Genomic DNA, 14,936 nt, shown 5'->3' on the forward strand with positions numbered 1-14,936 from the left:
TTTGGAAGAAGAAAACATGCATTGCCTACAAGAACATATTAAGCATTGAATTACAAAAATCACATAATATGCAAAAGTGAATAAACCCTGGAATCAAATTCTAAGATATCCACCCATGCCGGGATTTGAACCTGGGACCTTGTGCATGCAAGGCACATACCGGAACCACTGAGCCAAATTGGACTCCTGATATACAGGGCTTTAAACCATTTAGCTAGCACATCAGTAAGGTAAGCTCTGATATCTACAGCAATCAGCCTTAGCATTTCAGTAAGAAGAAACCATGATGAAATTATAAGCCCAATGAAAGCTCTATATGGAATCTGTGGATTTGAAATATACAAACTCCTTTTTCTCAATACATTCAATGCTAGAATCAAAATTTTAAAAAGCAGTAGTGTACAACAAGAAATACATTTAATGATAAACATAAAATTATTATTCACTGAATTACTAGAGAAAAGAGCAAGTTGAGATATTCAGAATTAAACACACTAAACGTGTATTTACTCAAGCATATCTATATTTTTCCCACATAAGGTCAAATTCAAAGCTAAAATTGGTCAAAGCAAATTAGCCTCAATAGACTGTCTATGGCTTCAGTCATCCAAATTGTTACATCTATTCACTAGGTTTAACCCAATACAAGTTTTGACACTTAGCTATCCCCTAAGATTAATGAGTAAGGATTCCTGCCATAACATGATGACTTAATACAATTCACCTGACAAAGGCTTCAATCAAGTGATATCTATCTACTCATTTGTAACTGTCACTGCACTGAATTAAACTGTACCATGCTTTGACAATTTGTTTGGCAAACAATCGAACAATTTTCTTTTTCATATCAAACTTTGCTATACAATCATGAAATTGTGTTCATGCCCTCAAAATTAGTAACAACAGAAAATAGTTGGTCTTTCAAGTTTCAAGACTTTAATTTAGTAAATCAGTGTGTTTTGTGTTCATGATATAATAGAGCAAAAGTACAGTAGTTTCTCAATATATTTTAAATAAAACAAACTTAAAATGAACTTAAAAGTTCATTAAAATGAACTTAAATGAACTTAAACGTTCTACTGCAAAATGTACCAAAACAAGTGAAGTATTGGAAAGCAAATGTTCTCAAATCATATCCAAATACGTATCTTAAACAGGTACTCAATAGAAACATTTTGATCAATAGAAACATTTTGATTCCTATTAGGAATCTTGTTCACTCTGGTTTGGTGAGAGGTGGTGTTTCTAGTTGTTATCAGCAATCTTTGTGACGGATTTTGATGACGTCACATGGGTTGCTTGCCGATTGATCAGATAATGTTTTTCTCAATACCCTAGTAAATTTGATGTTGGAGATGTTTCTTTTAGATGTTTTGTGAACAAAAACGTGGGGAATTGTGGTACCCACACCGGAAGTGTATGGAGTTAATACAACTCAAAATTTGAAAACATATTATTTTAATGGTAAGCCTCATGGAAATATTGGATCATGCCCCTTTAACCCCTTGAGCACTACCTGCCGATCTAACATTGCCTCTGATTGTCAATTACATGATATCTTCATTTCAATCATCAATCAGAATGGAATTACGCAAATAATTCACCCCAATTTTTTTGGGGGTTGTGAAATTATTCCAACAATGTTGCTGATTGGTCCAATTGATAATGAAAACTCCTTTTTGACCAATAGGCAGGTAGTTCTCATGGGGTTAATTGACTGTAATTCTCACCTCATATCTGGTTTGATCATGCAGTAATCTTCCCAGATTGAATAATGATGAGATGATACCATGCATCTGATTCTTCGGATCTTTCAATCCGGAATCATCCATCGTTGCTACATGACGATAGACCGCTTCTGCCTCAGCGTCCCTGCCTACTGCACTGTATACTATACCCAGGTTCAGATGTGCCACTAGAAATGGAAGAAAAGTCAAGAGACATAGAAACCAATTCAAATATTGTATACTGGGTGGGGACATGGGTCTGAGATATGAAAATTCAGGTGAGCTACAAATGACTCTCCTGATGATATCTTGGAGAGTCTTCCTTGAGAGCAAGATATATGAATCACACTCCTGTGGAGTCTGGATTGAGCTTTTAGCTGTAACTCAACACTGAAATTGTCCTCCTGTCTTCTAGGAAACAAGAAGGAGCATGTTTAGAGGGAAAAAGTTTTTTGTGAGGAAATGATGTGCACCTTAATCTTTGGAATGACAGAATATTAACAATTTTTGAGAAAACATAAAAATGTATTTTTCCGACATAAAAATTACACAACATCCACTCTCAAATATGGACTTGGCCATCATCTATGATGGAAGAAGATAGTAAAAACAACAATTCCTATCTTTTATGGGTATTTTTCCACTTCTCTTCAAAATTGTTTTTTCAAGCAATGCTGGAGGGACTATAAAACCCATAATCAAAAGCACATCCACCAACATTGGATCAGGGTGAGAGAGAGTTTCAGCAATTCTATCTTTTGTCTTTCTCAATGGTGAATGCCAATCGATCCTTTGATGGATGAACTTAAGTTGGAATGCCCATTTGTCGCCGTTCATAAGGCTCTCCGATAACCCTAACTTCACGGAGGCTTTTTGGAGGAGAGGAAGGAAGGATGAAGACCCCGACCCCTCAGGTGCAAGCCACAGGGACAACCATACCTTGCCACAGGGGGATTACATTGGCCGGCCAAGCTTTCTGTGTCCATATGTGCTTTTGCATGATGATGCAATCGCATCACGTGGAATACTTGCATTTGCAGTGAATTGCTGCTGTAGCTTTTTGTGGCTTTTGGCAAGTTAGGGTTAAATTTTGCTCTGATCTCCTTTGGATCAAGATAGACTCTCTTATCCATCTGGTGCTGACATCATTCCATCAATTGACATTCACCACTGAGAAAGGCAACAGATAGGATTGTCGAAACTGTACGGAAAACAACCAAGTGTTTCTTGGAATTTTACTGTGAAATTTCTTAAATCTGATTTCTGAATTCCTGATGAATCTCTTCAATAACTTACTGGACATTCGTGGTCTGCATTTGATGGCGGTCTCATAGCTTTCTATGGCTTCTGTATATCGCTTGGCTTCTTGGAGCAGTATCCCTCTGTCAAATTAAAACACCAAAAATAGCAATTCAAAATTTAATTTGTATTTTAAATATCATTCATAACCTTATTATTATACGCAGTAAGTGCGATCCAATCAAAAGAGATTGATTGCCTGACCGCGCACTTATTGCGCGGTCATTAATAACTCTCAATGACTCTTGGAACACACCGATAGGCCCTACAATGACTTCTGCGCGCATGTGTATGTATATACGCTAAGCATTATGGCAACGCACTCACCCATGCAATGCTGCCTCGCTTCTGTGCTTGGTAGCTCTTGTTGTTGGCGCAAATGTCTAGTTCGCCTGGTCGATTTTTTTTTGTAGGGTAGGTTATAACAATGATTAAAACTGTTTATATTTAACAGTGTTTTATGGCATAAAATAACATAAAATGCCATTTTGATTTGTTCAAAATATTAGATACGACGGTAATGAATGACAATAAATAACTTTGTACCATCTACTTTGAGGTCATTGTGTGAAATTGTCGGGTTTTGACCTCAAAATAGATGGCGCCGCAGTTACTATTGTCTAATTCAAGTCTGTATACAAGATTTAAGACAAATACTTCAGGTCATTTCCACCTAATCTACTGTCAAATCAGGGTCATTGATATCAAAATTAAAAATAACTATGATGGATAATATAATTGTTACTCAATAAATGAGGAAATTTGAATCACTTACAGGCATAATACAAAACAGGTTTATAGATAAAGAACAAAGTAGATGATAAATAAGGCAATTATGAATGGCAGATGTTGTGTAAAATTTACAGGTGATACAAAACATGCACAAGTTAAAACAGAGTTGCCAGGTCTATGGTTTAGTAGCCCAAATGGGCAACTTCCAATACTGCTCAACAAATATGTGCCCAGGCCCGTAGCCAAGGGGCGATGCCCCCCCCCCCATAAATCTGCAAACAGTCTGCTTTATCTGTAAAAAATAGCTCATTTGGACCAATATCATGAATTTTTTGTTTGGATTTTTGTTAAAAAATAGGATCCAAAAATCAATTGCAGAGGTGATAAGGCCAAAAGAAAATATTGTTGTGTTGCCCTCAAGTGGGAAATTTTTTTTTTTTTTTTTTTTTTTCAAACCTTATGCTTCTTCAATTAGGGGACATTTGTCAATTTTGACCCGCTTAGCATGCGAGGGGTCTCGGTTCGAATCCCACCCACAACAAACAACTTCTTTCTTTCTTTTCTCTCTTTCTTCTTTCCTTCTTTCCCTTCCCGTCGCCAAAAAGCCCTTAGGCGGTTAGGGTTTACCTCAAACAAGTAGACTCAGTTAGGCAACACTGGCTTGAGATGTCGGACCCTTAAAATTACCTCAATTTGTCCTTACTTCCTTAACAAGCCAAAATAGATGATGTTTAAAATATTCATTGCACTATCTCTTTTCTCTGTTACTTAATCTTAGCTAGCAAACATCTTTGCAAATGATTTGTTTTCCAGTAATTGAGTCCATACTGTTAAAGCAATAAATGTTGCTTAGGCGACCGCCCTACCAACCCAGATTTTATGTTTTGGGAATTTTTTTTTTCTTTTTGCTAAAATCATGTCAAAATAACCAAAATTTATTGATTTTGACTGAAAAGTTTTGAAAAACATTCAGAACATTTTCAAAATATGTTTTGCAAAAAATCATCAAATTTATGCAGAATTCTCAAGCTTTCTGTGATATTTTAGGGTCATTTTAGCCTCCCTATTAAAAAAAAATTGACTGACTGACCCTACTTGCAAAGTCCATTCGCCCATAAAACAGGGTTGCTTTTTTCACCGCCTCAGCTTAGAAATGAAATGTAAAATGCTTATAAATGGATTAGGATAGCCTGTCAGCATTGGCTTTATTCATTTATTCTTGATGAGTTTTAATTAATGTTGCATATTTAATGAGATGGATGTTGCATATTTAATGAGATGGATGTTGCATGTTTTGTAACAATTTCCAACAAATTGTATTTTAAAACCTGATCACTACAAATTTGCTTTTGTGTACAATTTTTTTAGCTTGGGCTAAATCTGTGTTTGTACGTTGTACTCTCAATATGTTTGTAAAATTACATGCAATTCATATAATCCTTGGTAAGCACTTCTCAGGTTATGCCCCTAGTGATAGCAGCACTCTCTCATATAAACACTGCATGCATATACCTCCAAATTCAAATTTAAAATCTCAAAATGAAACTAGAGGCAAATGGTGGTCATAGACCACAAACCTAGCTGGGGCATGTTGGTGTTGTGGAGGTATCTGACCCCTGCAAAATGTTCCAAAAATGTTCCCCTGTCATGAGGTTTGTTGTCACCGAGTTTTGAGTCCTGTACTCCTCACAGATGTCCAGAAAATGCAATTCTAAGATTTGACCCAGATGACCTTTGACCAGACCCCTGCAAGATGTTCCATAATTCACTCCTGGTCATGAGTTGTCACGAGTTTGAGCCCTGTACCTCTTACTTAAATACTTGTATTTCCCACATTGCCTCTGTCACATATTTCCTTCATATTATTGCCAGCAAGTCCTAATTTTGACTTTGCAAATTGCAAAATGTCATTTCATATCAAATTAGTAGACTTTCTTTGAAAAAAACATATCACTGGTGCCTGATGGGAATACCCGTCCGCCATTTCATTAAACTGGATCGTTTTCGCCTGGTTTGTGCCCAGATGTATTGGGGGCGCTATACTCTCATTGAACAGGCAAAGTTCGCAAAACTAACAACGTTGTTATTTGCGAAACTCAATTAACATGATCAAAGGGGTCGAACATGAATTATTCATAACGAGCTATAACGGATCGATAACTGGCCTCACTTTCTAGCTAGTAAACCAGCTGAATTTTTCATAGATTTTGCGTTGCTAATAGAACAACCGTGAATTTAGTGTCACCCCTTGATTTGCATTTTGTCGGCGAATTTGGCTGACTAGCAAATGTGTTAACTAAGGTTTGCCTGGGATGAGTACATCATCAGGTTGTAGTAAGCTACAAATTTCAAATGTTTGAGGACTTGTTCTCATTGCTTACCTGTGTTTTCACATCATATTTTGTGGTCAAAATGATTACAAATGTGTAATTTGCCCGGGGTAATTTGCAATCATTTCCGACGGCTAAGTAAGATGGCCTTGAACAGGGATCTCTGATTTGAATGCACACTAACCAGGGCCGTGACACTCGTATTCAATCCCTGTATATCAGTAAGCTTAAAGACGAAATACCTAGGGAAACTGGGGAAAAGTGGAAAAAAATTTTGTCCAGCCCAAACAGGATTACGAAGCAAGGCAAGGCAAAACTTATTAAGGTTTACAAGATACATATTTGGTGCATACGCACCGATATGAACCTCGCGCCAATCAGGCCGTCTTCACGTATTAGAGGTAAAGTTTGACATATCAGATATCATACGACTCTGTGGTATATTTGGTTAACAAGATAGAGGGTTAAATGCACAAAGTGCTATATCTCATTAACCAATGATCCTACAGAGATGTGAGCACTGACTTTTTTGTCATGATGCAGTCATGTCTACAGTAGAATTCATCTCGACCTTTGCAGGACTTAACCCCATTAAAAGCTATTAAACCAAGATAACACTCATTGAAACAGCTCAACTGATTAAATCGGATCTTCTCTGGTTGTGCACAAGTGACTGTTTTCATGTGCGATATCGCAATAAAGATGGTATTCATAGCTTCAGTTGGGTAACCGATTATAAAGGAAACGAAAGGAAACAATGTTATGTGTGGCTTTGTTCACGAAATCAGACAATGTCGTGCTTTTTGTAAACCAGCATTCTTGAAAATGAGCAACATAATGATTTTTGACTTAACACGGTTTAGAAATAATTTCTTCATATTTTTGGTGTTATCTGTCGTTTACATATCCTTCCTAAAACACCAAAGTACAGTATTTCCAAACATCTAAATTTGCTAAAAATTTAGGACATGTTACAAAACTATATTGTCTAGAATTTTAGAAGAGTACTTTTAATATTGGCCGGTTATTTTTCACACAGCGACGTTAACTAGGCAATGTACTATTACCTATAACATTAACTAAAACACCAAAGTACGAATATTTCCAAACATCTAAATTAGCTAAAATTTAGGACATGTTAAAAACTATATTTTCTAGAACTTTAGAAGAGTACTTTTAATATTGGCCGGTTATTTTTCACACAGCGACGTTAACTAGTCATATCCCCATACTGTTAACGTAGGGCTATTTGTAAAGGTCACGCGTCAATGGGAAAGAGCACTGTGTATTGTGTATAGGAAAACGGACAGTAACTGCAGTATGTTCTTTATGACCAGAGGAAAAGTTTGACATATCGCACGACTCTGTGGGATATTTGGTTAAAAAGATAGATTGTTAAGTACACAAAGTACAAAAAGTGACTATATCTCATTTACCAATGATCCTACAGAGATGTGACCACTAACTTTTTTGTTCTTTATGACCAGAGGAAAAGTTTGACATATCGCACGACTCTGTGGGATATTTGGTTAAAAAGATAGAGGGTTTGGTGCATAAAGTACAAAAAGTGACTATATCTCATTAACCAATGATCCTACAGAGATGTGACCACTGACTTTTTGTTCCTTATGACCAGAGGAAAAGTTTGACATATCGCACAACTCTGTGGGATATTTGGTTAAAAAGATAGAGGGTTAAGTACACAAAGTACAAAAAAGTGACTATATCTCATTAACCAATGATCCTACAGAGATGTGACCACTGACTTTTTCGTTCTTTATGACCAGAGGAAAAGTTTGACATATCGCACGACTCTGTGGGATATTTGGATAAAAAGATAGAGGGTTTGGTGCATAAAGTACAAAAAGTGACTATATCTCATTAACCAATGATCCTACAGAGATGTGACCACTGACTTTTTTGTTCCTTATGACCAGAGGAAAAGTTTGACATATCGCACAACTCTGTGGGATATTTGGTTAAAAAGATAGAGGGTTAAGTACACAAAGTACAAAAAGTCACTATATCTCATTAACCAATGATCCTACAGAGATGTGACCACTGACTTTTCGTTCTTTATGACCAGAGGAAAAGTTTGACATATCGCACGACTCTGTGGGAAATTTGGTTAAAAAGCTAGAGGGTTAGGTACACAAAGTACAAAAAAGTGACTATATCTCATTTACCAATGATCCTACAGAGATGTGACCACTAACTTTTTTTTTCCTTATGACCAGAGGAAAATTTTGACATATCGCACAACTCTGTGGGATATTAGGTTAAAAAGATAGAGGGTTAAGTACACAAAGTACAAAAAAGTGACTATATCTCATTAACCAATGATCCTACAGCGATGTGACCACTGACTTGTTCGTTCTTTATGACCAGAGGAAAAGTTTGACATATCGCACGACTCTGTGGGATATTTGGTTAAAAAGATAGAGGGTTTGGTGCATAAAGTACAAAAAAGTGACTATATCTCATTAACCAATGATCCTACAGAGATGTGACCACTGACTTTTTGTTCCTTATGACCAGAGGAAAAGTTTGACATATCGCACAACTCTGTGGGATATTTGGTTAAAAAGATAGAGGGTTTGGTGCATAAAGTACAAAAACATGTGCAATTTCACTTAGTTGCCAGCGGAAGAAAACGGGAAGATTACAGTGGTTTGTTGCCAGCGGAAGAACCCGAACGATTACAATACCTAGCTGGGGGGTGTAAACCCCCCAGCTAGGTAATAAAATCACTCTAAATTTTCAGACACACAAACTCAGTATCTAACCCCAGGTATATAACCTGGCAAGTTTGAACTCTAAAAACACACTTCACAAAGTATTATTTCCACTTCAAGTTACACTACAAAGTGTCTGTGAACCTGGCGCACCCAGGGTCTTAAAAACATTGTTTCTCCAAACATCATCCAGACAAGATAGTATATTGGTTCTGTAATTTCCCCCACATTTGTAGCCAATTGAATGACATAGCCATGCACTTGTGACATTCACTGTCTACTGATGATATGTCCTCTATCTAGCTACAAGTGTTTTCTTCATTTCATCTCAAAATCTCTGCTGATTTAGGGCTATTCCTGTTGATATCCTTACACCCCATGGAAGACATGACCTTCAGGGTGGTCTTAACCCTGGAATTATGGAAACGTTTGGGCCTCATAACTTCTAAGTATATAAAGGTATACATATTTAGAATTGAAATGAGTTGATGAATCTATCTGTGAGGCCAAATTTGGGCAAAAATGCCAAGTTTTGGAGAAAATCCCCCAAAACAGGTTTTTCGGCCCAATTTTTGTTGTTTTTTCGGTTACCGTAACAAATTTCTTGAGTAAAAAAATAAATGTTATTAATTTTTAAAAACTACATAAAAATATCTAGGACCAGTTTTTTTTATTTATTTTTTATTTTGATCAACTTTGAGAAATTTGCACCAAAAATGGTTAAAAACAGTAAATTGTACCCCAAAATCACACAAAAGCCTGATTTCACAAATATTTTGGGTGAAGTTGATCAACTTTGACCTCCCACATTCATCAAGTCAAAAATCAAGTTTTAAATATGTATACTTTAGACCAACAATTTAGAAGTTATGAGACCCCAAAGTTTCCATAATTCCAGGGTTATGACCACTCTTAATATCCTTTGCCAGGTTGCATACACAGGGGTATAGATTTCAAATGAAATTCACACTCCCTGTATAAGGTTGTGTCTTCCACAGAGGGTGTAAGGATTACACCCAGAATAGCCCAATATCTGCCGATACAGTCTCCCTTCCATACCACAGTACCATGAACTATAATCAAGCATCATCCCACTAGTTCACTTGCTTTCCTCTAAACCAGGGGTGAACAACACAGTGCCTGTAGGCCAGATCCGGCCTGCCAAGTAATTTGATGGAGCAAAGAATAATGTCATAGATATTTCTCCTTTTAACCGTTCAATTTTTGAGTGTATTGACTAAGCCCTGAATGCATACTTCAAGTATTTGAACCATCAGTTCATTTGATTTACTTGGAACCATCATGCAATTTTATTTCACAAGTATGTATAGACTTTTTCCTTCCGATCTTACGTCCTACATAATTTTGAAAAAAATGTAACATTCTGACGGCGGTTGATCTGGTGAAAGCGCTCTGGTGAGTGTACCAAATTTGAGTAGCGTAGAAGTTTAATTTTGCTTTCCATGTAACACTGTAGCCAGTTCCAATGAATCAGGGTACCATCTGGCTGTCTGTACACCCTATACCCTGGACAAATCTAGAAGATCTACTGAACTTAGTTATCATGGCCTTTGAGAAAAAGGTCTTGGATTACTACAATGTCTTTATAGAGTTAGCTACAAACATGAGAAGATACCATTCTAGACTTTCATCAGGAAAAAAAGGACATACCTAGCAGGAGTAACACCTGACTTGCAATGTGTAAAACCTGTAGACTTGCAGTGCTGAAATAGTGTTATTAATAGGGTAACCCCGGTACGTGTTGTTGTTATCATACCCAAAACAGGCAGGGTTTAACTCTGTAAACTCTCAGTTACACATAGATGACTGAACTAAGCCTCTGAGATTGTGATGATACCGATTCCAATAATGTTTGTTTTAAGTTACAATGACATATATCACATGTCTCATCTACTCACAGATTGTAATGAACATCGGCCATGTTGCCACGGTAACTCAGAGCATTGCGGTAGGCTTGTTCCGCTTGTCTCTCGTTGCCCTGAGACTTGAGGATGTTGGCCAAGTTGCCCCATGCTAAATGAGGAGAGAAAAGATGACATTGGATTTAATCCTTTCAAATTGAAACTTTCCGGTATAAAAGTTCCCCCACAGCTAAATAATGACATATTAAACGATCAATGTTAAAGCTAGTAAAACTAAAAATGGTCTAGCTAAACTGAACAATTTAAGGGATAATTTGTTATCTAGAGAAGATTTTTGTAGTTGTTACAAAAAGTGTGAATAATGTGGCATAGGCTTAGGAAGATTTTAAACATTGGAGGATGAGGGTACAGGCTACATTCGCGCAGAGAGTGGTGCGTGTGGGAGGGGTGTCCCCTGGTCGCATGAAGCACGCAAGCCCTGAAATTTGGTGTTGACATCAGCATATAGCATCACCCTATTGGTTTATGAAATTACGTTATAATACATCAGCATAAAATATGAGCTCCCCCCAATTTATGTTTATAAGGTTGATTTCCAGGACAATTAGCTGCAGAAATTCAAATTACTCACTCCGACTTTTGATTGTGCGACTGAAGTGTACTGTAGGGCATACATTGCAACAGATGGCTGATATATTAAACTGCTGACAAGGCCATAAAAGTGTGTGTGGGGCCGGGGTGTGGGGATGGGGGCAAGAAAAAAAATTGGGGGAAATGCCCCCTCCCCCCTTCTCCCACCACTGCCAATGACAATCATAAGTGATTTTTGAAGCTTGCTCTTCAGTTCTCCTTTTATTGAGAGCAGGAGAAACTATCAAGACTCAATCATTCATTACGTATCTGTAAGGACAGAAATTACAGCTTTTGTAGTAATCAGGTACAACCCTTGAATGACTTGGATACAAAAACTCATCCTCTACCACTGGAGGTCAAATGTCAAGCACTGAATGTTGAATGGAGGTTACCGAACTACACCACTGGAAATGAGTCTTATTTTGGCTCAAACCGAGTCATAGTCACTAGGCTCATCTATCAGGGGCACAGTTTTTAAACCCCAATACATTTGTACATTCATTAAATACCCTCTGAAAATTTGGGTACAAAAACTCATACTCTGCAACTTGAGGTCAAATTTTGCACTATGATTATGTAATTGAGGTTATTGGACTAGGTCATTGGGATGAGGCTATTGTGGTCCATAATGAGTGACATATGAATCCTTACCCTTTGCAGGATTGACATTAATTCCAGCCCTGTACAAAGTCTCTTCTGAATGCCAATCCCAATTCCTCAGTACTGTTCTTGAGCTATACAACAACACATGCACTATCACCATGACGACCACAACTTTCTTCCCATTTCTGCTCAGTTTTCTCTGCATTTGATCGACAGCTGTCGCTATCAGCATACAAAATCCTACACTTGGAATGTACAAGATGCGTTCTGCTATGACGAATCCGACGTAAAAGAACATATTGGATGCGGGGATGAAGGCGAAGAACATGAAGGCAAGGCTTATGATGAGGACATTCAGATGTCTAGTCCTATGATTGGCTTTATAATGCTGATTATCATGATTGAAAGACAGCTGAGAATTATGTCCATTTTGATTATTATGATTCTTTGAATTTGATCTCTTTCTCAAACCATCGTGTCTTAGATGACCATTCCCATTAGTAGTACTGATACCATTAGAAGATCCATGATCTCCTTTACCATTCGAATGTCTTAAACCATTAGCATGACCATTACCATTCATTTTACCTACATAACCGTTACTATGGTTACCATTCATTCTCCCCGCATACCCATTCCCGTTCATTTTCCCAGAAAGTTTATGTGATGATAACGATGTTAAATAATTTCCATTTGTTTTTGAAGTCCTCCTTTTACCAGTATTTTTCATGTCTTGTAATGCATCCAGTTGTTGAACGCAATAAAATCCAATTGCACATAACCCACCATAAAATACAAGAGTTGATAGATTTCTAGGATCACCTAGACTAGTTACTAAAGGTATCGCTTCCATAGACCAATCAAAGCTTAATATATGAGGCCAAAGTAACATCCATAGATTAACTGCGGGTAGATAGGTAAATGTTAAAGTTCTTGTGAGGATGTCATCTGAGTCTGCTGCTGGGTTGTCTGCTGGGGCAAAATCAGGCGGTTTGCTGCCCATGAAGATGATACGAAACGAGAGAAGAGCGCCACCACATACGAGTTGAGATATGATTCCTTCTCGTAGATTTCTGTATTTTGTCTGAAAGACACAAAGAAAAATTTGAAAAAGTCAATTCAGATATTAATTTTGAACATATAACATAGGCCTATACGTCAGATTTGTTACACATAGTCATCAACATGGAGGACAAAATATGTTAGAAATAATTGGATAAAAAAATTGAACAACTAAATATTGAAGTTTTGTACATCTGTACCAGTCCTGGTGAATCTTTTACAAGACTTGGAATAATTGAAACACAAAGATGGAGACTTCACACAAATAAGCATGAACATACACCCCTACACCCAACAAACACACCCCCTCACACTCCAATAAACACACCCCCACATGTAATTGCCTCCAAACGTGGACCTCGTTTAGGACTCTGCAAACGTGATCGTCTGAATTCATACTCAATCAACATACCGAGGACGTTTTCTGCCATTTTGTTCGTGTATTTTTTGAGTATTTTGTGTGTATGGAATTTAGCCTAACAACCACAGATGTTATATCTCACATACGATAGAGGATGTATTTTGCAAATACATAAGAGATACATTTGCGGTAGTTTGCAGACCTCCAAAAACCCAAGGACAGTCACCCATCGCAGAGTGGTCCACGGTTTAATTGTGAAATGTGACTGTGTGTCGTCCTCGTTTCCTGGCAAACACCTACGCACCCACAGAATTTCAAGTTCAGTCTGTTTCTAAAAACATTACTGTTTCATGATAGCACTAAGCTGTCAAAAGTACTTTTATTCAAAACAAATTTCTTCATAATAAAAAACGACACCACCAAATGTTCCATCATCGCCATCCCATCTTAAGACAATGCAAATCATTGAGGAAGACAGCCAAAAACAACATTCCCAACTTCAAATTTCACTTCCAATTATCAACTCTTACTCCTGACGTTCTTATCTCTTGCAACTATATACTTCCCATCAGAGCATAGCATCCCTACAGAGAACTTCATCATCATCATCATCATCATCATCATTATCCCTACCACCTTCAAACCCTTCTTTTCTTTATCCACACGACAATCATGTTTCTCTTCATCTATATTTTCACAATTCCAGGTAGGAGTTTCCTAATTAGTAGCCCCTATATGTATATAGCAAACCAGTGTAATTATTTTAGGGCATGCTGAGAGTGGCGACATTTATACCTCACCTCAGGTAAGGTGTGATAACATAGCGAGAAGATTGACAACATTTCTAACAAAGAGAAGATGATGGCCACTTTCTATAGCGCTACAGGCATAGATCCTAAAACAGAAATAGGATCTATGTGTTATGCAAATGCTAATGTTAAGATATGCACAGGTTGGTTTGAAAGATAGTTGTGATTGACTCATAAGTGAACAGGGGTAGCACTAGCTACTGATGGGGTTCAATATTTAGGATCCAAGTGGTCAAAATTGGGGTCCTGAAACCCCAAACTCAAAATTGAAACATAATGTATATGATGCCATTTTCAGATTTTAATGTTAGAATGGTCCACATCTGTGACACTTTCTGACTTTCTCAATCAGCAACGGATAATACTAAATACCAGAGTAGAAAAAGTTAAAGGCCTATGTGGGCGGGCCTGCAGGATAGTGCATCCGTTGGGATCGGGGGGGGGGGCTCAAGTTTAGTTTGGGTAGGGGTGTGATGCTGATAATTTGAAAGTGGACCCATATCAATATACCAATAATATTTTTCAAGAACCATTGATATACCAAAACTCAAAATTTAACACAAATTGTCTTAATTTATACACCTTTTCAAAATTTAACACAAATTGTCTTAATTTTTACATCTTTTCCACCAAATTTTGGGAAAATTCCAAACATTTTGGCTACAGTGAGACAAAATTGGGCTATTTTCCAAAAAAAAAAAAGAAAATATTAGAAACAAGACCCATCCATAGATACAATTGGCCTAAAAAAGGGTCATTAAT

At 37.2% G+C, this 14,936-nt stretch overlaps 1 protein-coding gene across 1 annotated transcript in view; it reads right to left on the minus strand.

Annotated features, from left to right (window-relative positions):
* LOC140165808 (protein O-mannosyl-transferase TMTC2-like) overlaps nt 1-14,936 on the minus strand; it is an 89,673-nt gene that overhangs the window by 17,289 nt on the left and 57,448 nt on the right. The window contains 4 exon segments of the mRNA XM_072189130.1: nt 1,731-1,915; nt 3,024-3,109; nt 10,743-10,857; nt 11,991-13,026. Coding sequence (XP_072045231.1) covers nt 1,731-1,915; nt 3,024-3,109; nt 10,743-10,857; nt 11,991-13,026 — 1,422 coding nt within the window.

Source organism: Amphiura filiformis, chromosome 12 (assembly GCF_039555335.1).
Source record: "Amphiura filiformis chromosome 12, Afil_fr2py, whole genome shotgun sequence".
Taxonomy (NCBI): domain Eukaryota; kingdom Metazoa; phylum Echinodermata; class Ophiuroidea; order Amphilepidida; family Amphiuridae; genus Amphiura; species Amphiura filiformis.